This window comes from Scatophagus argus, chromosome 15 (genome assembly GCF_020382885.2).
Source record: "Scatophagus argus isolate fScaArg1 chromosome 15, fScaArg1.pri, whole genome shotgun sequence".
NCBI classification, from domain to species: Eukaryota; Metazoa; Chordata; class Actinopteri; family Scatophagidae; genus Scatophagus; species Scatophagus argus.
Window position 1 is genome coordinate 19,044,625 of NC_058507.1, and position 25,925 is coordinate 19,070,549.

The 25,925-nt window shown below is 38.6% G+C and overlaps 2 protein-coding genes across 3 annotated transcripts in view; one reads left to right on the forward strand and one right to left on the reverse strand.

Moving 5' to 3' along the window:
• Positions 1-3,131, reverse strand: part of rbks (ribokinase) — a 32,634-nt gene extending 29,503 nt beyond the window's left edge. The window contains exons 1-2 of one of the 2 annotated variants that reach the window (XM_046413289.1): positions 2,982-3,129; positions 550-611 (exon numbers count right to left, since the gene is read on the reverse strand). In XM_046413289.1, coding sequence (XP_046269245.1) covers positions 550-608 — 59 coding nt within the window. In that variant the 5' untranslated portion in view covers positions 609-611; positions 2,982-3,129. Of the gene's footprint in view, positions 1-549; positions 612-2,981 lie in introns of both variants that reach the window. The other variant, XM_046413290.1, reaches the window with a different exon arrangement.
• An 83-nt stretch (positions 3,132-3,214) lies between these two features.
• babam2 (BRISC and BRCA1 A complex member 2) overlaps positions 3,215-25,925 on the forward strand; it is a 76,608-nt gene continuing 53,897 nt past the window's right edge. The window contains exons 1-5 of the mRNA XM_046413287.1: positions 3,215-3,362; positions 3,988-4,143; positions 5,724-5,800; positions 10,164-10,258; positions 25,268-25,462. Coding sequence (XP_046269243.1) covers positions 4,007-4,143; positions 5,724-5,800; positions 10,164-10,258; positions 25,268-25,462 — 504 coding nt within the window. The 5' untranslated portion in view covers positions 3,215-3,362; positions 3,988-4,006. The remainder of the gene's footprint in view (positions 3,363-3,987; positions 4,144-5,723; positions 5,801-10,163; positions 10,259-25,267; positions 25,463-25,925) is intronic.

The window sequence follows — 25,925 nt, forward strand, 5'->3', positions numbered from 1 at the left end:
TCCATTCCTTCCAATTTTGCTCTTGCATTTTTGGTTTTGTTGACACCTTTGTCCACATTCTTTAAATGGAGACCTAAGAACTGTCATCCGTGTCAGACCGTTTCACTTGAACACTTGTCAGAGGCCTAAAGAAGCGACGATGTTCAGTATTTCAAAAGAAAAGCATTATTGCAGTTGGAGAGTCAGAATAGGTTAAGAATAGGTTAAGTTTGTGTAAAACAAAAAATATATTTTAAAAAATGTATCCAAAAATGTTGTGTTTGAAACCCCATCTACATATTAAGCAAAGTCATGTGGGTTCTGACACAAAGGTTGAGAAAATTTACTTTACATTTTTAAAACACATGTCCTAATATGGTCGTAAAAATAAGCCCAGTAAGCTGCTTCCTGTTGGGCCCACCTGAGGAAGCAGAGGAGTTTCCTGAACCCACATTTAGCTAGATTTTCTTCTCAGCCTTCTCAGAAAGTTCAGGTTGGTATATTTCAAGAAGCACACAAAGTACTGACCTGTTCAATAGACAAACTCAGGAAAGGGCAACATTTACTCACCTCACCAGGTCAGTCATACACGAGCCAACCACCACCACATCAAAAGCCTCTTCAGTCATTATCTGATTGAGAGACACATTTACATTATATTAATAGCAACAACACTCACTTTAGGACATGCAATGTTGCATTTTCATAATGTCAGCATCCACAATTACTCATTTTTATTATATATTAATGATGTAGATGATAATTGAATTTCTTCAGATCTATCCAGCCTTTCTAGTTAAACCTATTCATGATAGAGGACAAAACCTAAAACCGGACACCTTGGGGGCATATCAGGCAAAATATGTAAACTAGTTTCCCAACAGCCTCCAAACAAAAATCACTTGACATTATTTATCTCCCACATTAGCATCAGCTTGAGTGAAACAAGGAAGACGGTAAAAATAGAGCATTCATCGCTGCCTGAGTTGGACAGGTTCCAATCTTGTTGCGGGTGGAGTAGGGGGGTGGAGGTATTTCAATGCTACACCACGTGAATGCACCGCAGCCCAGTAAAGTCTATAATTAATTCAATCCTCAGCTTGTATCAGAGCTGATGCTAGTGTGTTAATCTCTTCAAATCTCTGCCTAGGCAGTGGAAGACTTGGAAAGCCTGGCCGCTGGCTGCAGGATGGCTCAATTCTTTCTCTCACATCTCACAGTATATTGTCTTCTCTCGACAGGCATGAAAAGGCAGCCTAGAACCCCATCATGTCTCCACTGCAGGAGAATATTATGAGCTCTCTATTGTCTGACCACTTGAAACAGCAAAGAACCCTCTTAAATGCTACATTTCATGAAATTGAATTATCATAAAGTAGTTGACCAACATGAGCATGTGTCTGCAGACACAGCTTAATGTGCTCAAAACACACCTTCAGAAAAGGTTCCACTCAGCCACAGGCAAAACATAATATGTGCAAAATGAGTGAATTAAGGGATGATTTCAGAGATGATGCAACCATTTTGGGGCTTAAAAAAGCATGATATCAAAAGACAGCAGTGATATATTTAAACGATTTAGGCTAAATGCAAATCAAAGTTGCACACAGTGGGCTGAACAATCTACACCAAGCTATCAGAAAAATCCGAATGAAAACAATGTTGAGCACATTAAAAAAAACAAAACAAAACAAAAAAAAACTTGTAAGATTAAATATTTTGGCTATGTCTGGTTGGCCAGTCAAGACTTAACTGGATAATGATTGTTATCACAATTATACAACCATTTATGTTTAAAAAATGCTTTTCAGAAGTTTAGATAATGATTGTACTTGGCAAAATATTCTCATCCCTACCCCAACACCACCCTAAGAAACAAACACACTTAGTTTGTAAGAGGTACTTTTTTATTCATATATTTTATATATTTCTAACAGTTTAACTCAGAAGACAACTGTAGCCAATAACTAATAAGACATCAGCTAATCATCAACTAATAACATCTGATCAATGAATGAATTACATCAGTAACGGTTGGATGAACAGCCAGTTAAATACATTTTACTGTCACTGTCTCGAAGTTCAAGGTATATGTTCTTTTTATTTGTCATAATGCAGGATTGCACAATGAAATATAGTTTTCTACAGAATATGGAAATAGTTTTTCATTATTCTGAATCGCTCCTGACTGTTACTGCTATAACCCTCACACCACTGGCCTGCACGTATTAATACAATTTCTTTGCCTTTTTACTAATTTTTCATTTTAAATCTCCAAGCTAGATTTGTTCTAAATGTCTGAGACAATCATTTTCCCTATCACCTTAAATGTTTTTCAGTCTGTGAGGTGTTTTTTGATGAGCTATGATAAATTTGTCAATGATGAAGAACTGATCTGAGGTATTGATTGATGTGAGTGCAATCACACTCTGTATGAATACAAAGAAGGGAAATGTAACAACACAAGTTTGAGAGAAAAAGTAACTGTGTGTGTGTGTGTCCATATATACTAGTAACCAAAATTATATATATATATATATATATATATAATATATATAAAATAAGTATATATATATATATATAAGTAGGCCAACGTAAGTAATTAAAATAATTAGGCTGTTAATATTAAAAAACTATAAATAAAATATCTAATGTGAATAATGCTTAATCCTGTATGTACCTGTAAGACATCCGAGCTAGTCATAGTGAATAAAGTAATAGAGAGGAGTACAAATTTGAACGGCAGTATTGGTTTCCTGTACAGTGTTTTACATAAGAATCCTTACTGAATAAATACGTGGCTCAAAATGGAAATCATAAGTTAACTTTAAAGAAACTGCGTGTGCTGCCAAACGTTCTTCCAACTCTGGAAATATAGGAGCACTGTGGAATGAATCGCTACAAACTGAAAGGAAAATGACCCAGCTTAATCAGACGAACGCTAAAGTGATATATAGTGTGTTGAGACAAACGTTTGTTGATAAATGCGACGCAATAATTACCTTGCACTCAAATTTTCTTTTGCAGAGTGGACAACTGAACACCTACTACAGACAGTTGACGATCAAAGTACATTATGACAGCCGCCTAACGTTGTACCTATTGCCTGAGCCATTGCTGTCACTGAATAGGTACATACGCATTTAGTGTTGCTTTAAATAATTAAAATATAATTACACTAAACGAGACATTGTTTGTGAGTAAAATAACACCGAGAAATGTAGCTCTACGAATGAAAACGTCCATTTCGTCGACAGGCATTATTATAGACAGCTAAGTAGGGGGCTCTTGAAAGGACCCAAACAGCAGTAACCGGAAATTTTGAGAGCATGAAGTAAACATTGGCGATAACACTTGAAATATCTGATTTCCAGCTCTTTCAGGTACTCTAACTTACACCACATATTGTATTTAAATGGCCAACAATCAACAAGTTATTTATCGAATAAGCTGTTGTTTCAAATTGTGGCAATTGACGCTCAATTTTGTGGTAAGCTAACAATGGCTAACGATACCGAGCTGACCAGTATTTACAGAAAATAAAATCTTGATAAGAACATCGGATGCACAGACTTATTTCCCTAAACCACTGAGGTGTAGGGCATCCACTTAGTGCTTTCTTGTGTTTACCATGCAGTATGGCCATCCTACATGTCAGATCATGAATGAGAGGAGACCAACAGTGTCATAGGTAACATTTGTATACCTGTTGGACTTTTCATGGTGTAATCGTAATGTAACTTCGAGCAGCATCGACGTGAAATTGCCTACGTATTCTTCTCGTTAAGAAATTCCCTGAAATATCTGTGACAGGAAGCTAAAAGAGAACTAAATACACTCTTATGAGCATAGAATATTTTCCATGACGCAGGAAATGACAGCTAGGTGACCGTGTCACCTACGTGAAGTAGTTTAGTCTTGAGAGCAAAGTGCTCTAGCTTTATATAAAATACTGTCTTGATGCATTGCATTAAAGCATTTAATCAAGGTATTGCTGTATCTTCACAGACTCCTCAGAGCGGTTAAAATGAACAACATGTCCCCTGAGGTCGCCCTGCACCGGATCTCTCCTGAGCTTCGGCCCTTGCTGTGCAGCGTTGTGCGGAACGGCCGTGTAGGGCTCGACTCCACAAACTGTCTCCGTGTCACAGACCTCAAAACTGGGTGAGGAGTGATTTTGGGCCATAAGTCCTTTATGCTAAGCACAAGTTCCATTCAGTCTCTGTTGCACTGTAGTAATGATGCATTCAAATATTATGAGAAAGAAAGGTGCATGAATAGCAAATATGAAATTATTTTTACACACTGAAACATTTATAATATATATACATATGTATACATACACACTTTATGGCTGGTTTTGTAGGTATTCTTCTACAAGTTAGCATTTGAAAGATTTCCATGAATAATAACCATAATGATAACTGCTTTTCATCAATGTATCACATGGAGGTACATTAATGTCAAAGACATTGGCATAGATTCCAATTTTGTTTTTGACAATTTATTATTATTTTTTTTCCATAGTTCATCATTATTAGTCTTTGTAAACACTGGTCTATTTGCTAATTCATGAAAGAATGTCCGACAGTGAAATATTTAAACTGACCAATGCATTGTAAGGGCTCTACAAAGCCTAATTTGAGCTCAAGCTTGCCAGCAACCCATGCAGTATATTTAGATCAGTGATTACATTTTACCTGAAGTTATCTTACCAAAATGTTCCTTGCAATCTGAAGTCTGTATATTCTTATGTGCACAGTCTCATATCTTTGATATTTTGTTAAAAAGAGAGATACTTTCGAAAATATATTCTCTACAATAACACTATATAATACAGCAATCACAGATATTGTCACTTGACCCGTAGCATATACAGGATAATGTATATGGAAAACTAGTAAGCAAGAAAATTCCACAAATTTGAACCTGTAGAGATTATTTAGATATCTTTAACTACTCGGGGGCTCTGGCAAACTGTAATGAACATATTTCACAATTTCTTTGACATTTTATAAGCACTGATTAATTGTGACAATTAATCGATAATGAATTCTGACATTTAAATTTTTTTTTTTTTTTTTAAATGTTCTCTTTATTTCTCACAGTATCCACCAAATGCTGTAGCAGTATTTGTTTATTTCTTTAGTGTTTCATGTTTTACAAAAATCACACAAATATAATCCTCACCAGGTGCATGCCAGTTAAGGCAAAGAAAAAACTGGCATATCCTAAATCCTTTAGTCCTAAATCCTTCAGTCGACAGATTCGGAAAACTAGTTTGGGTTGATACATTAAGCTGTCAAAGTAGCTCCACATTATGTGTTATACATTGTAATGTGCATGCAGCCTTAGAGGAGGGTCTCTGCAGACTGACCTTTGAGCAGACAAGCAACTGGATATCCCTTGGGTGCAATGAACAGTCCAAACTGCAAGGCCTTATTCAGGCAGTTTGAGCTCTTTGAAACAACTTGGCGAGACTAACACTTAGTGTTTGTACAACTAATAATACTGTTTTACTGTTTTATGCCTTATTGTCACATCCGGAAAAGCGGAGATCTGGCAGTCTGATATCATTTGCCTTGTTTGATTGTCCTTATTTAGTCATTTAAAGATTTATTGATCTAAGTTCAGATTCCGCTTTTAGATCTCAGCCAATGTACCCTGCTGGTGCTTACTGTTGTGTTCCCAGGCTAATAGATTGATTTTGTGTTTTTGTTGTTGTCATCAACCCGCATGTTCAGATGTACATCTCTGACCCCTGGTCCCTGCTGCGATCGCTTTAAACTTCACATCCCCTATGCTGGAGAAACACTGAAATGTAAGTAAATTGGTCAGTTTCAGATAAATCACACCAGTTTGAGTAAATATCCATTGATGGTCACTGAGTCTTGCGTTGATGAGTTGTTATTTTTGGCTTTTGGGAAAATTTGGCTAGAGACGCTATTTGCAAACATTGCTTTTCCTTATTAAGTCACAAAAAAGTAGTTGTAGAACTCGGGGTCAGCTGAGGCTCTTCGCAGTCTTAAAATCAGTTTTGTCTGTTGGTCTGTATGTGCCGATATATTCTGAGGTTAATTCACGGCAAACGCAACTTAAGCAGCAGTTAGAAGCTAAATCCTGCCGATTGCACAACTTAGTCCATTTTGATTGCATTTATTTAATCTATTTGTTTGTTCTTTGTACTCTGACAGCATTTGAATTTGCAGATTACCAACTGTGCTCAGGTTAATTGATCCATTGTCTAGAGCAATGAACCTGCACTTAAAAAAAAAACAATCATCAGTGTTGAATTAATTTTATTTTCCAGTCCAGCCTTAATTAGTGTTAAGAGATCCACTTCTGTTGCACAGTGGGCTGGTTTGTAAAATGAGAGGTGGCTTCAGGTCAACACCAGCTGAAGTCGGCAACACCAGTGGACATGTGAAATCAACGCATAATTCAACCCACGTATTCGGCACAGCCCTTTAAAAATGTAACCTGACTATAAACAGAGGCTGTATGAAATATTCTGACAATAGCCTCAGATGATTATACAGAGGTTTAATCAATGAAAATACCATGTAAACGTTATGTGTCTCTGGAACAAAAAGCAGAATTAACTGAAGTTACCGTAGGAATGTTTTGTACTAAGCAGACAGTGAGGCCAAAAGCACCCACAGGAATTCTTGAAGTACAAAAACAAGATGAACATTTTTCTTATTATGGTGATGCCTAATCATTGAAATGATACCAGTAAACATGCTGTAGTTTGTGGCACCAAACCTTTACTGGAAGGGTCGCTCACTCACTTCTGAATCAAGTTGCCACATCAGAGACTCTCCCTTCTGAGCATGCCTCCTAAAGTGCCCATTGGGCTCTAAATGTTGTTAGTGATTATAATCATGGTTTAGCATGATTTCAACTTCGTGTTACTGGAATTGTGGTGACTCAAGTGAGCCATGTCAGGTCTGTGTGTACACACGCGTGCCGAAAAGATCAGTTACCATCTCTTAATTCACAGCAAAGAGAGTGTATTTATCATTTGTAAGTGTATTTGGTTGTGCTTGAAGCTTTAAGGTCCAGTGTGAAGGATTTAGGGGTATGAATGGCATAAAATATTCATGATTATGTTTTTATTAGTGTTAATCATATGAAACTGAGAGTCGGTGTGTTTTCGTTACCTTAGAATGTGCTTTTTATATCTAAAAAGTTCACCATGTTGCACCAGTATGTTTGTTCAGAAGCCGAGAAGGGACAAACACTGGCTCTAGAAGGACCTTTTTCATGTCTTCTGCAGCCACTGTAGGGGGAGGCGGAGACGAGAGGCCTTCACTTGGTTGCAATCGGCAACCTCACCTCTACCTGCCACTAAATTTAAAGGAAGCTTCAAGAAATAAATGCTTTGAAATGATTCAGCGCATGAGTACAAAATAACGTTTTATATCAAAAGTTGCAAAAATACATAAATAACTAGCTTCACCCGTTATTTCACATAATACCTTTTAAAATCTCCAAACTATATTCTCACTCACTTCAAAAGATACAGTAGGCGACACACGACAGTCTGGCAGCTAGATTGGTGAAACAGGTTTGGTGGCTGATGAGTTACTGAGAAGATGTTTGAACAGATGCCCACTCATTTCAGAAGGTTTCATGAAATGGGAAATAAGTAGCCTGTTCATGAGCAGGCCTAAATAATATCTGTAGTCTCAAGTTTGGGAACAACACAACATCTCAAATTCATCAAGACAAAATGTATAGCGTTTCATTCAGCCGTTCATAAAGTTTGATGCAAATGTGGCCCAGCTTGGTGAAAAAAAAGAGGAAGTAGGATTTGCTTATTTTGCAAATCTCTTGGACAAAAAAAAAAAACTAAAAAGAAAAAAAACTGTCCAGGCAGAAATGGTTGTGACCTCTGTTAGGATGTCAAAGCCCGGCTCGAGGAATGTGTAGATGTGATTGTAAGAATATGCAACACAGCTGTGGAGTCACATGGCAACATGTAAAAGTGGTTTTGACCTTCTGGGTGACAGCAGGATGAGATTTCAGACCCACCTGAAATGTGTTATTGCAACACTTCTGTATTTTTCCCCCAATAGTTTTGCCTCATTTAAATGTTGAGTAATGTTTTGGTTTGATTTACCTGGAATAATGTTAAAAGTACTTGTACCTGGAACTGTGGTTTTCATGTTTTGTTTTTTCTTATTATTATTAGTTTGAATAGAGCCATGTAATATATGTTCAGACTGCTCATGACAGTGTGAATAGCACAAATCACTTGGAATCTAATCTCAGACCCAGTTTGGAACACTTTCATATGCAGTCCTAAATCAGGTACACATTTGCCACTTCAGTCTGAACTGTCATATCTGAATTTGTGTTACTGAACTGAACTGAACTGAGCGTCATGTGGATCGGTTCTGACGTGTAGTTGAAGCTGAAATTTTGGAGGAAATCCGTTTGTATGAACACATTCACGCCACAGTCTCACCACTCCTGGCACCATCATTGGTGCACAGGAAGCCACAATTAAAACTTTGGCTCTTTCTCCTCAACCTTCTCCTCTGCTCACAAATTCACTGGCTTCCACTGCACATCAGCTTATAAATGAAACCATAGACACTTATTTCAGTGGCCCTCGTATTTGCTTATGTCTTTATTATTGTTCTTTTGAGCATGTGGGTTCGTTCCAAACTGTCACCAGTTCACACTAGAATCTGATATTTAAAAAAAAAATGCGAGCATGAAGTCCAAATAAACCACTGTGTACATCTGTCTTAGTTTAGGGAGACATATTTAATTTATGGTGGCATAAATTACACACACACACACACACACACACACACACACACACACACACACACAAAAAAGGTCATCTGTGCAGCTGTTGCTTTAATATGTGTGCTTCGGCCCGAGAAAGAAGGCCTGTTTAATTGTGGATGCAGTGCTGCATGTTGGTGTCTGCCAGCCCAGGGACCTGCCCACTGATAGCGTGCAAAAGTAAGGCACACTCTGCACAGAGCTAAGCACTACTAATGCAAGCCCAACCCCTTCCACTTCACTGCCGTGGCTGGCACTGCTAAACAACAAATTGTGGTCTTTGTTGTTGTATAATCACACCCTGATGACCTCAATAAAATGTCGGGCTGAAATAGAAGACTTTGAGGAGGGACTTTGTGCAGTCACTTGACTGCACATTTGAGTGAGGCTTCTTCATTTCTGTATGAACAAAGCTATATATAAAAGCCTATGCTGTAACTTGTAAACACTTCCAAGACCTCCATTTCCCTCTGGAACCATACCAGTAGATCTCTGACAGACGTCCAGTGGTTTTGAACAGATTTTCAGTACATCCTCCCGTCTCCTTGTTTGACTCTTCTCCAGTGGAAAAATACTTCCATATGTGTACGTTTGTCTCTTCGTGCTGTTGCTGGAACAACATAAAAAAGCAGAACAGAACAGTCTTGCAGCACACAAATAGAATTGTGTAATATCAGAACATCGTGAACCAGACCAAGGAATGTACTATGTGTTCATGTTATGATATCTTGTCCTCAGTGAGGGCCATTCACAGTCTGTAGTTTTCTACGTTGTCTGAATCCATCATGCTTTTTGGAAATTATAGCACAGTTTGTTTCACTCTGTTCAGATTTTGAAGGAATGAAACTACATTTATGTAATTTTTTTTACGGTTACTTTATGTGTGCTATACTGAAATACTTATGCAATTATCTTTACAAAACAGACCTGTTTGGCAGGATTTGAGCGGCTTCAGTGGTAAATGTCAAGTTTGCTCATTACCATTGGTACTTAAATTAAAAAACCTCAGAGCCCAACAGCTGCGAATCATGCGGTTGTTAAGGCAGTGGCTGAAAAAAAGCAGCTGCCTTAACAAGCCTTTGCATGTCAGATTCAGATTCGAGACTGACTTGCTTATGATCATGTCAAATTGTTCCCACTCCAGTTTCCATTTATTCAGCGCTGTTCAGAAAATTACTCTCCATGTCATAGAATGCAGAAACAGAGCGATTTCAGAGCTCAGTTGTACACAAAAGCACGTTAAGACTGAGGGGATTTTTTATTTGTAGAGAGTGCAAACACATGAAAATGAGCTGTTGTGAGGTGAAAGAGATTCATCCTTTGATATGTCAAGGTCATTTTTATCATCAATCACATAATGAGTTGTCCTCTTTTTCTCACAGGGGATATCATATTCAATGCACAGTATCCAGAATTGCCACCAGATTTTATTTTTGGAGAAGATGCTGAGTTTCTCCCTGAGCCCTCAGAGCTACCGGTGAGTACCACAGAACTTTAAAATCAAAATGTATTCCTTTCATTTTGTCCTATTTTACAGTGAATATGTGATTCATTTTGTTATTGTTCTGCGCAAGAAAAGAAAATACCACATGATTTCTTCTTTCTCACTTGATAGAGCCAGTTATTTTCATTCATTTGCCAAATCGCGTGGTTCTCCTGTGTGGTCCCAAATGTCAGACAGATGCATCAAATCACATCTTCACTCATCCCAGTAGCCAGAGGGAGTTGTAGCAGTGCCACATACACCCTCTGTCAAAGCGAAGTAGCGCTGTGCGGCCACCATGGCTATGTGGTGTCAGATAGCTGGAAATGTTGCAGTAATTGGCAGTTGTATCTCTTGATGCCATAAACTCTGTTTTGACTGTCTGTTTATCTGGAATTCTGATCATCTCTGCAGAGCCATGAATCACTAGCATGCTAGCCTAAACAGGATAAATGGCCTGTGCCAGTTTTTGTAGAACACGTATGTTAACCTCCCCTGTAATTAGAATGGTATAGATGAGCCATCAGTCAGATGATTGGCATTAGCAAGGTTCATGAGGTTCATGACAATTCTTTAGCTGGAGGGAAAATATATGGTACTTCAACCTTAAGAAATTTGTTTGTTTCTTTGTTTCCACTATGGAAGTATATTTAACTTGAACCAGAATACGGTAACATAAAAGTATCTAGACAATGCAAATAATTGCATGTCTATTATGAGAACTGGTTTTCAAGGACTGATTGTATCAGCACTGTTTAGCTTCATGTAAGGTGTGGTTTTACTGTTTGTATGTTAATACAAGCTGGTGCGCGACAAAAAGTGGTTACAACATGACCCTTAGTTCAAGATAATCTGTATGCGTGTTTTAACCACACCTAGTTTTCAGTCCTCTGCAGTCATTTGAATAGTCTGATCCCTTTATTGTTTTCATTGGTATGAAGGAATACTACTAAGTAAATATCTTCTGGTAATTTTCCATATATGTCACTTTACAGAAGTCTTCAAAAGTCTATTTAACAATTTAATTTCCTGGTTTAGGACAATAAAGTAGCACCAACATGACAGGAAGGAATAACATGCTTCCAGCAATGTACGAACCCCCTCATTTACTTCTGCATGCTCTTCCTTGTCAGTCACTCAGGTTACAGCTCAGTACTCCATTTCAAGACACAAGCATGCTGCACATATGTAGCACCAACAAATGTACCTTTCTGCCTCCAAAATATGGACATCTCTCTCAGAAGCTAAAATACTAGTAATTAAAGCTGTTTACATGAGGGCTGTAAAGATTAAAAGAACGAGAAAGAGATTTTTCCCCATGTGACATGTATCATGAAGCCTTTATCTTGAAAGAACAAGGCTCTAGGGATGTCTGTGCTGCTTCCCTCACACAGGAGTCTTGGCCCAATCCATTGGAGCTAACCCTAACCCCAAACTTAACGTGTTCACACTGATCTGCTCTGATTAAGCCACCAATTGGCCTGATTCTTTTTTAAAGGTTACAAATAAGTCTGTCACTATACAGACTTAGTATGTTTTAAGGTAAAAAACCTTGTAACCAAATCTGAAGGCTTATGTGTATTTTCTTTGTTTGGTGCCGATGTAATAATCTGTCACTGTATAGTTACATTTACAGATGCTCCTCATTCATTTCTTCAGCCACTGGCCAACGCTGCTCTGGTCAGTGTTCAAAAAACTGTGCTCAGCCCAGTGTACAGCACACCTTGATTCAGGATAACAAACAGTGAAGGGGCACGCTCAAGATGCCCATACGTTTGTCTTTTAGATTTCACCAGCGCATTGCAAAAACTAATGGTCTTGTTGACATGACATCTGTTGTGAACATCAATGCTCAACACAAAGAGAGAACTTTTTTTTTCTGACCCTATGACTGATCATCAGAAAGATGCCAAAATTTGGACAATTCTGCAATACCTGAGACAATGCGCAATGCCAATGTTTGTCAGATTCGCTTTTTCTGCAGTATCTGTACATTGCAACTACCGTATGGTGAAGGTCAGGGAAAGCTCTCGGTTACAGGAAGTGAAATGTGGTTTAAATATGATTCGACAACTAAAATACTTGGTTAAGTTCAGGAAAGATTTTGGTTGGGATTAATAAAATGACCCACACAACCTCACTTGCATCAGCACATGCAGAGTTGGTAACGTGTGTTGAATCTAAATCATGAGGTGCAGAGTTGCTCAATATGGACATAGTCCTTTGGAATGATTGGCTGGCTATTCAGTTTGTTCTAACTAAAATGATCTGTCCAATCTTATAAATTACACTGAATAATGTTGTCTGCCATCGACTCAGTAAAGTGTTGACTAGGGAGATTATCAGTCCTGGAGATCAACACTGTATTGAGTACTTCCCTCTTGTTGTTGTTAAGCTACCACCATTCAGTTCTCCAATGCTATTTTTGAAGCAACCTAGCATGGAGAAGCTAAATTCCCCTGCTTGTGTCAGAGTCTGGGAGTAGAGAGGGGAGTATTGCTCACCGTCTCACAAATCCAGCTGTGCACATAAGGGGAAGTACCTCTGCTGAGCCAGTGCTTGGCAGCCCATCGCTTGTTTATTTTTCTCACTTATGTTCTTGCTGTGTTATGGTGTTCATGCTTTCATAATCCTCCTTCGCCTGTCTGTCTGCCTGAGATCCTCCTCTCCTACTCACTCCTTTTTCCTGTACATTTTCAGTAAGTACAGCCCCCTCAAACTCTTTAAAACACTGAATTCCCAGCAATTCCATAAATCCCCCCCACCCACCTCCACCAATTCCCCAGGAAATTTTTTACCATCAGCTGGGCACTGGCTGTGTGACTTCAGAAAGAATCCTTCAGAAAACAAAAAGGGGCTGCATGATGTTTATGATAGATAATTAAAGAAACATCTGACCTCTTTATTTAAACAAAATGATAAGATCATGCTGGTTACTGACAAGTAAAACTATTATGGTGAGATACTGATTATTACTCTTAATAAATAAACTCTGTGTGGAGTGCAAAGCATTTTTGGCCCTCTCATGCAGTATGTTTCTAGCTTTTGTTATCCAGTGGGGGTAAACATTAGGCTAATTTTAGTCCCTCTGTCAGTGGCTGGTTGAATTCTTGATGTCTCAGCAACACATTGCTCTTGTTTACAGCTGGCCAAGGGTATCATTAGCTTCTCTGTTTAGCCTTGTGTTTTTCCCCAGTGTCACCAGGCCTTGAATAGGTTAGTTATCCATGTTTCTGTTTAGACGGAGAAATGCATTGCTGTTGCACAAGAAAAATAAAATAAGAGGATGGAAACATTCGCAATACCTCCGAGGTCAACCCTGCATGGTACAGCATGGAAATGTTGTTCTTAAAAAATAATTTTCACTTTCAACAAGGTAGACTTCCGCAGAACCAGGTTTTGAGCTTGAGCTTGCCTTTGTGACAGTGTCCTCTGTAAAACGTATTCCATCACTATGACCCCCTTACGCCCAGCATAAGATGAAGTTTGGAATCCAAAATCACAATTGGCCTTCAGTGGTTTCACAACCCTTTCAACTGGGAAAATAAATGAAAGAAAGAAAAGGAGGGATCCCCATACCAGAATGAGCAGATGTGCAAAAGAGCAGCATCAGAAGGCAGGGCCCTGTAATCTTATGAAAGTTGCTCAGTGGTGCTTGAAGCCAACAAAGTTGAACTTCTTGGATATGAAATTACCTGAATGTTCTGGATAGCTTCTGCCCTGATGCTTTATTCATCCCCAAAGGAAAATTCACATTCACACTGTGGGGCTATAGAGCATGTACACTGGAGATTTCTGCTAGCTAAATGGCTAACTTCCGGTTTAGCCCTCCACTAACGTGAAGGGGGATTAAATCATTTAATTGTGCTGCTCTTTTAGACTTTCCAAATGTTTTCAGACCAGATGGATTAAATTTAAGTAGTGAACCGAGTCATTTTGCAGGGGGTTGTGATGCTCAAAAAAAAATCTATCTACCTTTTCACAGCAGTTTCTGTCACAGTTTTATGAGCCCATCACGTGATGCTGTGAGTACATGGTTTGGCCACGATATCAAACTGGCTTCAAAGCCATATTCTGTTCCTGTCAAGATTTATTATGTGAGTTTGCCAAACTACAAAACTGAGCTGTTGTCTTTTTTGTGGTAAACCTGAATTACAACTCGATGTCAGTTAGTATTATCTGCCAAAGATAGTTTTAGTGAGTGATATGCCGTTCTGTGTTGTTTTAATACTTTAAAAGTGTTTACTGTTCACAAAGACTAAGTCATTTTAATGCCAGTGTTGACTGACAGCTGAGGTTAGCAGATAATATATAACAGAATTATAAAATATTTATCGGTATTATAATTTCTTGAAATATTCCAAAGCAGTACTACTACTACTAAGATGTCTAAAATGACATGTTCATCAATTTTTTATAAAACTGTAAAAAATTAAAAACTGCACTCACCAGCTGTTTTCAATTTTTTTATTTTATTTATTTATTTTTTTGCTCCCCTTGGAAAGAGTTGCAACCCCCCCAGAAAATACCAAGGGATATATTCAACATACTCCCAAAAGTCCTGAGTCAAACACTGCTGTTGAACTGCCTGCATGCCACCTTTTAGATGGTGTAGCCACTCAAACATGAAATACTACACCAACAATAAGGAAGAAATCCTCAATCCTCAGTGATTATTAAGAAAAGTCCTTTCAACATTTAAACCACAATGCATGAGGGATGAAAGGGACTTAATTGCTGCAGCTGGATGATGAGAGGCCACATGTCCCACAAATAAACCTTTTATAGCAGAACAGTTCCATGAGCCATGGAATATGAGCAAAGCCTGCCACAAATTTATTGAGGTTCACTGTTGCATTGTTGCTAGGGTGCAAGGGTTCATTGTCAAGTGCAAATGTAAGCTAAATGGTATCCAGATCATGGGTAATTGGCCACCAGGGCAGTTTTCCCTGTCAGAGTACTTTGATAAACATATTGTGAGGCTTTTCTTTTACTGGCCACTCATGTTAAGTCTCACACTAACTTCATGAATCTAATCCTGTCATGGCTGTGGAAAGTCATCTGCTGGTCTAATGAGTTTATTTTGGGCACAGAACAAGCCATTTTTCCTTTCAATATGGAAATAATTCTTAAATTTACCATTGATTGCCTTATTTATTTTAATCATCACTTGACCAGTCCAGTCATACATTTACAGCTGTCTAATCTAAAGATTGAATTCAGTCCAGGTCAGCAGTTAAAAAATTGTTTATCAGAGGTTACTTAATTGTGGTCAACATGCTGAGACTGTAGTTCTAGTACAGGATATGCCATGCCTGGGAAAAAAACAGTTTCTGCGAAGTTTCATCTGACCTCATCTCAAGGCAAAAGTGTTTTTTCTTTTGTGTTTTTTTTCCAGAAGTGTTGATTCAAATGTAAGTTAATTTTGGAGGTTGTAGATGCCATTGGTAAACAGATTGTGGCATATGGAATTATAGTTTTTGTGTGTACACTGTGACCACAGGTGTAAATGGATGTGTTCTTGGAGGAGATTTGGACATAGCACTAAAATGCTATGACAAAAGCTACCTACAACAAAATGTGTTGCGCTGATGTATTATCATCAGATATATGCCTCATGCTTTCCAGCAGTAGATGCTTCTCAGATGATTCAGCTGTAGTGTTTTCATCTCTCTAGAAATAGAGATTGCCATTTTACCATCAAAACTGATAAATCCACTGGATCTGTTTCCAGGCTGCTCCCACTGTGGTTAATTGGAGACAGCACACCCTATTCCAGTCAGTAAAACAAGTTCATAGGGATTGTTCAATTTTGCATGAGTGGAGGAGCGCAAACACAGTGGAGATGAGTTTAGAAAGGCATGTGATCACCAAAATTATTGACAGGAATGCAACTGAGTAGGTCCACAGTTGCTGGGAAAAATGACCAGAGAGGAGGAAATGACAAAGACAAGAGGCATTAAAGGAGGAAGGGAAGATGGAGTGCAATACTATTGAAATCATTTACATAGAAAGATTGTTGCATAACCTGGTTCTTTTTTCTTCCCTAATTCAGTAAATGACGTCCGACAACAGACAGAATTTAATTTTAGCTTTAGTTGTATACAAATACTTGCATGCCATATCTAAAAATGTGAATCTGTTGAATGGTTTTGATGTAAAAAGTTCTGAACTCAGTACACATATGTCTGGTTATGATGGTGCATTTTGCTTGTTTTTCTTTCGGCGGTGTTGTCATTTTGTGATTGTGATGCACTAGTCTGTAATCATAAATTGCCTGTCATCCCCTCCCCTCTGTGATTTGTTGTAGACACTTACCATACACACCCACATAAGTTCAGTGAGTTAAAGGTACTGCAGGTGGCCTTGCGTGTTTTTTGCCCAGTAAATGCAAATCACTTTATATCTCTGTCACTGATTTGGATAAACAGCACAAGAGTTCCAGTTCAACCCTGCTCAATTTAGGGACAGAAGTAATACATGACCCAATGAATCTCAGAACAAATGTTTGAACATTTTAGTAACATTATCCCCCTGTTATCAGCTGTCCTACTGAATTTTGATAGTGCTCCAAGACATTTAAAGCGAAACTGTGTCATTCAACAGACTCTGCACAGTCACATATGGAGTTAGTGAACTATGTACCCTTTAACATCATGTCATTGCTTGTGTTACTTTATTGCTACAGACTTATAAGCAATCACGCTATTTAGTTTCCACTGTGCGCTAGGAATAAATATGCAGCACTCTAATTGCGCTTCTTTTTTTACTCACCTAATACTACTATTTGTCTGCCCCTCTGTGCCCCTCTTGGTGCGTAATGTATCATTTGTCTGGTCTAGACATGTCCGGTGAAGCGTTCAGGCACCAAACGTTTTGGGACTTCCCCAGTGTTTTGCATCTTTCTTGGTCTGTGTGCCTAAGTGCCCCGGACCTGGGGTTAGCCTCATTGGCCTCTCTAGATACAACATGAACATGTTTCCACTTATCTTTCCTGCAGTGCTTTGCTTTTACAGGCTGCCTCTGTCGAGTCACAGTGGGAATTCCAGAAGTGGTTTCTGTTGCATTGTGTGGATTTGTTGTTGTTTGGTCCTGTTCTCCTAGCCATTAATTAGCAGGATTTTTTTTCTTTGTTTTTTTGCTGCTTTTGCGTTTGGTCACTTAACATAGAAAGTTGTAGGTTTAGTGTGAACAAGGAAAAAGACATTTTCAGTAATGCAAAGAAAAAAACCTCAGCTTTTCTGTGACACATGTATCTACTTCAGCTGGGCTTCATAGTAATAATACTGTCGGTTTTGCTCTTTGTAGTCTTAATAACAATCCAGTCACTCCTCAATTTAAATTTAACCCAGATAAACTTTGAGAAGTAGGCCATTCTAGTATAATATTTACTAAAAAGAATGTGCAAAGAATTTTCCTATTATGCTTCTGCATGGCAGAAGGAGTATCAAATCCAGACATATTGTCTGAAAAGCCCATATTTAAACCAATTTCAGTCTTGGTTGGTAAAAGAGGTGATTTTGAATGTGATTAACTCACAGTAGACTGCTTGTAATTCTTCCCCTTTAATTTAGTGTTGGGTTTTCTTTCAGAGTCAGGGTATGACACAAAATTCAAGGTCATTGACTGGATGTCATGTAAGGTCTGTTATATGTAAGTTGGAAGGCTTAATACACTTAAGGCTTAAATGTGGTGATATTCTGCATTTTAATTACAGTATGAGTAATTCTCAATGAATACCATGGGAAAAAAAACAAAACCAACAATGAACAGATCCCACCAACAAGGACTGAAACTATTAAAAACATATCAGTGAACCCCACTGTAGAACTGAGACTGACATGTTCCTTCAGGAACACAGCCGCTCGAGATTTCTTTTTACAACCACAAATGAGTATTCTCCTTAACAACGGAGGAAGCTGGATGTTTGTTTTACAGTGTAAAAAAACAACCAGAAAGAAAATGTAAAATGGCTCCATAGAGGTCATCCATTGTAACCTGTCTGGAGTGGGTGCACAAGCCTAAACGGCTGTACACGGGCTGCTAGACAAGATAAACCTTATCAGAGATCTGTCAGTTATGTGTAATCAAAGCTTCTGAGTAACAGGTAAACACTGATGTTAGTTAGTTCTCATTGATCTCGTCTAGCAGCAAATGTATACGTGTTTGAGCTTGTGCACCCACTTCAAACGAGGTCACACTGGACAAGTTGTAAGGAGCCATTTTAGTTTAGTTTAGTATAGTTTTTTTATTATTATTTTACATATTAATACATGTCTCCATCATCTTCAGTCGTTTAGGAGAATGCTGCAACGACAAAAATACTTCATCTGACTTTCCATCAGCATGGTGATCAGTAAATAATGACTGAATTTTCATTTCATTTTAGATGAACTACCCCTTTAATGTAACAAAGTGCTCTGTTTACTCCTGTTTGAGTAACCTTTATTTAAAACCTGCAATGTCCAGCTATTTTAGAGTTGTTTTTAAATATCTGCATCTTTAATGGGAACCGGTGGGCTGTGGACTGAAGGCTACAGGGTGGAGACTCATTGACCAGCAATATATAGATGAAATATTGAAAGAAGAATTTTCCCCCTTTATAGAAAATTAAGACCCCTCAGAGAAGTAATGGTCTCGTACAATGACACATTGTTTGTGATTTAGATATCAGGAATACTCCCACAAAGAAAATGGAGTGTAAAGCCTACCAAAGTGCTCTCCAGTGAAGGAAAGGGAAACATTACCTAGTTCACGTTACCCCCAGGTAATCCAGAATGCCATGCACTGGTGAGCACTTCCTATCTCCTGCTCCAGCTCGTCCCCTGTTACTCTTCTAACAATGGACCTCAGATGGCCCATAAAGCGAAATTATGTCAACCTGGCCATAGTGTACAAACTGCTGCCCCCTGTTTCCTTCCCGATTTTGGGAATAACGTGTTCCAGCTTTTATTAGAGTTTATTGTTGGCAGGCCTCGCTGACAGGTCTGGGAATGCTTTTAGTAGGCAGGCTATTGTTTGCGACCAGGGCTGGCTGGTGGAAAGGGGATTGGCAATTCCTAAACACCAGCTGATGGATGGAAGAAAACAAGAGATGCAAGTGCCAAGACTAAGATGGGACAATAGTATCAGCCCTCATCGGTACTCGGCTAAAGCAGTTACTCAGCGCCATTGAAAGTACTCAGAAAAGTGCTATTTCTGTCAACAAGTTGTACTGTGTTGGACACAAACCGCACAGATCACAGTGAAAAAACACTGGGCTGGGAATGCCAAGTGTCTTAAACACATGACAAGAGCAATTTAGCATGATCTTAGACTTGGCACTCTCCGGGGGCGAAACAGGGTGTGAGCCCACACTTGAATTAGAGACTAACAGAGATTAATTTAATACTTTGGAGTTTTTTAATGCCTCACACTTTCAAGTCTACAGCGATTTATTGGATCAGGTTGCCAGCATCTATAAAAATCACATTTAAGACGTAAAAACAAATATCTTCTCTTGGCCTATATAATTATCTTACATTTTCAGATGCCAGTCCCTCTCTCACTGGCCTAAGATAAATATTGGATCGAAGATGGTACAGACGGATGGCACAGGAAGACATAATTCTGTCAACTTGGGTCTATTCACTGTGAAGATTCCCAATTTAGGTGTACATTTTGTTCTAAGGAATGCACTGTTTCTGTTGAGTTCTTCCCTTATCCTCAACATATTTACGTTACACTCACTAAAACTGTAGCTTAAGGAAACTATTGCGTGACATGACATGTTGAAATGACCGTTACTTTGTTGCATTAAGTCACAGATTTTAACAAAGTAGTTTTCTGTTTATTCAAACAGTATTACACGTGTCTGGGAATGGCAGTCAGTCTGTCAGTCAGTTGGTCCGCAGCATTCCTTCAAAAATATTTATACACCTACAGAATGGATTGCCATTAAATTTTGTACAGATATTTGTGTTCCCCAGAGAATTAATTCTGCAGACTTTTCCTCTCACACCATCATGAGTTTGACATGTGTCCCTCAGAATAAAATATCTTAACACTGATTAGACGTGTTCCTCAGATTCCCCGTGTTAGGAGGATGTTCTTCCAACCTCTGTGTGTTCATGAGCTTTTAAGTAGCTGCAGGACATTACCTAAAACTATTAAAATATCATTTTAACTTAGTTGTTAATCAAGGTTAATAGTAATAAATAACTTTTCTAACTAATCTAGGTCACTGTACACAAACAGAAAACAACAGTTATAATCTAAAGTTATACAAATGACATGTGAGCACATGAATTACTAACAAGATTCTAACCACCAACCAAACATTTACTTTGGTCAAAGTTGGTAGTCATGTAACAATATTTTCATTCATGTGAGTTGCACTAGTCTGTAACTAATTTTTCCAGTTATTCTGACACAACACGAATGTACTACAAGTACAACCTCACAGAGCCACCAGCATGGCTGTAGACTCTTACTCTTGTTCATAACTAGTGGTGGATTTCAAATTAAAGTTCTTTAAAACTCTCAAAACCTATGTGGCTAACTTTATCCTTATTTTGCAGCACTTTAAATTATTTCTTATACATATATTACATGTTTCTACAAAGAATATTCTTCATTCTGTTCCACAGGCTCAAAACAACACACAGCCAGTCTGCCTGCCTATTTTGAAAAGGTGTAATTTGAGTAAATTAATCAATAGGCAGAAAGAACAAGTATTTTCTTTTAAAAGGCATGATGTTCTATAATATTTATGTCAACCAACTGTGCTATTTTGACTGTGTTTTTAACATTGCCTTGGACACACTGATACATGATTACCCAAAATGCTAAATTCTAATGCTAATCCAATATATTTTTAATATTCAGTGTTTAACATTGATATTGAATCAAATCCTAATATCTTAAGGTAATGCGATTATGAATGGCTTTGCTTACAGATATGTGTTGTTTTCAAAAAAGGAAGGTATCAGTGGTTTATTTATTAGAGGTGACAGGTTTTATCATGAGCCAAGTTCATGCTTAATCATTTGACACAGGTTTAGCCAGTGTGCTCTGACAAAAAATTGGATTATAAGGTCCACATTGAACCAGGGAGTATTGTTGAGGGCTATGACATCTACCCCCTGTGGTTAAAGCCTTAAGAAAGATGTTTCTTTCATACAGAATGAGCTATAGGACATGTAGATAGATTTTTATTTTTTACAGTTCATTTCATCAAATGTTATATCTCAGCTCTCAAACAGCCTAGATTGCAACTATGGCATCTTTTTTTATGTATCAAATCTGTACATTTTCCGCAGGGCTTATCCTATTCATGAAAAAAAAAACACATAGATTTGTTTTGGCACACACAGCCTTCAGCAGAGCGTATAAAATCAATTCAGTGAAGAGTCTGTACAGACTCACATGTCTGAACACAAACACACGCACACATTGCAACACATGGACATTGCTATTTGGCTCAGTGCTCTTCACTGTCTCCCTCTATGTTCGACCAATTCTTTGCTGCAGCATTCAAGCACCACCTTGTTAAGTCAGAACATTCAGTACAATACAAGATAAATCAGTGCAATGTTCTGTTACTGGCCATAACTGAGGTTTTAGCTATGATAGTGGCATGGCTGATGGAATGGTCATGTTGATCTGTTTTTGTCTGTCAGTCAGTTGGTCCATCAGTTTGGTCCATATCTTAACAACTATTGGATTGGTTGAATCCTGCTAATTCTGTGCCACCAAAGGGTTGTTTTTTTTTCTCTCTCTCTCTCTTTTTATGCCACACCTTTTGCTGGCACAGAGGCACATCTATCTGTGACACTAATCTTGGGTGTTCACCTTAAACTGTGCTGATTGCATAGATTGTCTGTGCTGCTGTATTGAAAATGTGTGTGAAGCATCCGCGTTTTAGAATTTGTAGCTTCTTTGTGTTCTGTCAGAATCAGCTTTACCGGCCAAGCATGTGAACACATAGAAGGAACTGAACTATTTTTTTTTTGTTAACTCTGGGAATCATACATGTCAATATAGTTATAACTCCCATTTAGTTAAAGATACACTTAATACCCCTCAGTAAATTCTTTCTCATTCTTCACTACATGTATATGAGTCTGGTCAGACATGATTTAAACAGCAACTTTGCACATGCACAGAGGCATTCAGCTGTGAGGCATTAATTATAGTTTAAGTTAAATGTCTTAATGAGTATTGGATGGATCCCCTGACTTTTTATGTAGCACCATCATCTGATCAAAATATATATTGTCTTATATCTATGACCAAATACCCACTAATTCATTCCCATCACCCTCAGCTGTACTTTGTGTTTAGTGCTACTTAGCAAATACTAGCATGCTAACACACTAAACTGAGATTGTGAACATGTTAGACATTATACCTGCTAAACATCAGCTCATGAGAGTTGTGAGCATGGTAGCATCCTGATATTAGCCTTTGGCTCAATGCTCCTCTGTGACACAGAACGGTTTCAATGAATAGCTAGCATAACTATAGGCTCTAGTCATCTTAAAATATAATAGCCATTCTTTACACCATTAGACGTCATTCTAGCTGTCTTCCAGCAACACCCTGCCCCACCTGGGAGCTGCCCTATACAGCTCCACTGTCACTGGCCAGTAAATAGCACCATTAGAGCACTAGAGGATTACTACTGAGCATGTAATAATGGAATACAATTGCACTGCCATGCTCTTCACCTCACTTATTTTATTATAGAAATACAGTTTTGTTTACACTCTCATTGTTAGCTACCCATGAAACCAAAGCCTGTTTTTCATTGGCCTTGGCCTAGTTGCTAGAGCTCTACAGCTTTACCCCCGCCCCTCCTCCTACCTCTGATCTCTCCTTCTCCTGAGTGGAGTTTCACTGATATTCAGTGTCACAATCCTGACTTAGCACTTCCTCAGTCTCTCCTCAGTTTCAGCTCACTCCTGCCCTGGAGCGCTGACTGTCTGTTTTGGACAATGCCCATCCTTGTTTGCATCGCCCCCTCGTTTCGGGAATCCCAGCATTGCTGGTAACCACTGGTGGCTCAGGAATGATGAGGTCACTGTTTCTGTTTAGCCTGGCCTTGCCATCACCCCCCTTCTCCCTTACCAAGGGGTATGGGTTGCTCTAAAACAATGGAAGCTTTCTCCATTGGGACGATATGGACTGCCAAACAGACAGGCAGGCAGACAGACAAAAAGACAGACAGTCAGGGAGAGGAGCTTATTCAAGTCAAAGACATACTGCTTTTGACACCTTAATGAAATTGGTATTAATGTATTTCCAGCACATACAAAGCTTCCTTCCCACTCACCAAAATGGCTCTCCAGTTTGTTCGTCACGTAGGTTGACCTGTAGATCTTAAAGGCTTGATTCCTACAGCAAGGCAGGGAATATCAGTGACTGTAGTTCCACATGTACTCTAGCATTGCAGTTATGTCATGAGGTTGCACTTCTTTTGTCTACTCACTTTCTACTACACTACACTACTTTCAGGACTCAAGAGAGACCTGCACCATTCCCCTAAACGAATGGAACCTGCTTACTACCCTTTTTATCTTCATTGTTGTCATTGTATCCATCCGCTTCACATTAAATCTGATGGGAGTGTGGTATGGTGGGCAGTGGGTTCCACTGTTACTTATTCAATCTTGTATCAAATATTGTCAGTGTGGAAAGATTGAATTTTGAAAGCCATTTTCTTGATGTAGCATAAATCTCTTTGAATTAACAAGCACAGTCATTTCAAAGTCCAAACAGTGCAGTTAATTCGTTAAGCCAGTTTGCCTTTTTATTTTCTTGTTTTGCTTTAGTCTTAAATTGCATGCCACACATCTCTATTATAAAGCTCTCACCATCCATTTGTCTTTATTAGATTTGACATGTTTACTGCAATTTATTTTTACACAGTCTTATTTGCATTAATTACAAGCATTTTATTCTTTGCGCATCAATGGGCTGGTTTCCCTTAAGAGAGGGAAAACGTTTGTTTTACCCTGTAGGTCTCGTTTGGTTGGTTCTTACTCATATGTGGCAGGTGACATCATATTTGTACTTTTGTCCTGTGAATTTGCATGTTGGTTTGAGGTCTCTTGGTCAAGTGCTGTTTGTGATGGCTGAAATTAAGTGTCTGAGTGTGATATAGATCCCCATGCTACAAACTGCACCCTCATAGCTATCAACAACTGTGGCTACAGAGGTCAGAGAAGTCATAGATTGATGAGGTCATGCTTAGTACTTTTCCATATCAGTCTAAATTACTCTGTGGCAACAGGACATCCTTAAGTACAACCCCTTCCTTCTGATCTGGTGATGGGAAGTGCTGTTTGTCAGGATTAGGCTATTACTGTGACATTTTCTTTTATTAAGGGCATGGTTTTTTTCCCTCTGCCCTGGTCTTCCCATCTATCCCTACTGTAAAGTGCCCATTTTTGACTCACTATACTACTGCTGTTTATCAGTTCTCAACTTTTCTCGCGTTGTCTGAAGTGTCTTCAAATTGATCCACTCTTCAGAGGTAATCTGACCACATGTATGCCAGAGGATTCCAACTCAGTGTCTGAGTGCGGTGTATATTTTTATAAGAGTGGAAACAAAAAAGTCCATGGTCAAGAAAATAATTGGTATTCATCCAGAGCACAAAAAATGTTCCTTTTGGCTCCAGTGTGTCTCAACAGGATCTTGCCATTAGATGACATCTGAAATACTGAAATGTTCAGTTTGTGCTGGAATCATAGCACCCTGTTTGTTTTTAATACCATATTGAAATCCCCTTTTTGTGTCTAAATTCAGTTTAGAGGATTTCTTGCAAAATCTGCCCCAACAGAAAGTGGCGTAGATGCCAAACAAGGCTGCTAATCCTCTCAGTTCATTTGCGTTCTGTAATTATAATAATGCTGTATTGATTTTACATGCTAACATGTTGTGAACATGAAACAAAAAAAAAGATGAATGGCATGTCTTGTGTCTGTCCTTATGTCTCTTCCCTGGTGTCTACCTCAGCACTTGGTCCAGTGGGATGCTGGGAACCCAGAATGTTTGCTCCAGCTGGTGAAGGAGCTTATCCAGCAGTACCACTACTACCAGTGCCAGCGTCTGAGAGAAAGCTCCAGGCTGCTCTTTGAGTACGATAGCCTGCTGGAGGATCCCAACTATGGCCGGAACATGGAGATTTATGCAGGGCGCAAGAACAGCTGGGTAGGCAACCGTTCAATGACTTTGTGTTTGTTTACAATGTCATGTGATGGCATTAGCCTGGAAACACTCTGCACATGCTTTTGCTGCTATAGCTTGGTCAACCTTGAGTTGAGAACATCAGCACTTGTGACTGTTGAAGGTTGAGGTTAGATGGAATGTGCATGAATCTACTTTACCTTACCCTCTTATGCCTCTATTCTAAAAATGATTTTTAAAGAACCGAATTATTACACATAATTACATCCAACTGTGTATGCAGGCTTCAGAATAAATTTCCTGATAAAATAACATGTAATAAGACTTCCTGTTGAATTGTACAAAAGAGCTGGCGTCAACAGACATATTTGTTTTGACCATTCACATTATGCTGCCCCATTGTATGTGGTTTTCAGGTGAATGTGCCATCATGTTGGCTCTGATCTGTATAAATGTGTAAAGACATTCTTGAGGATACAATCACTTA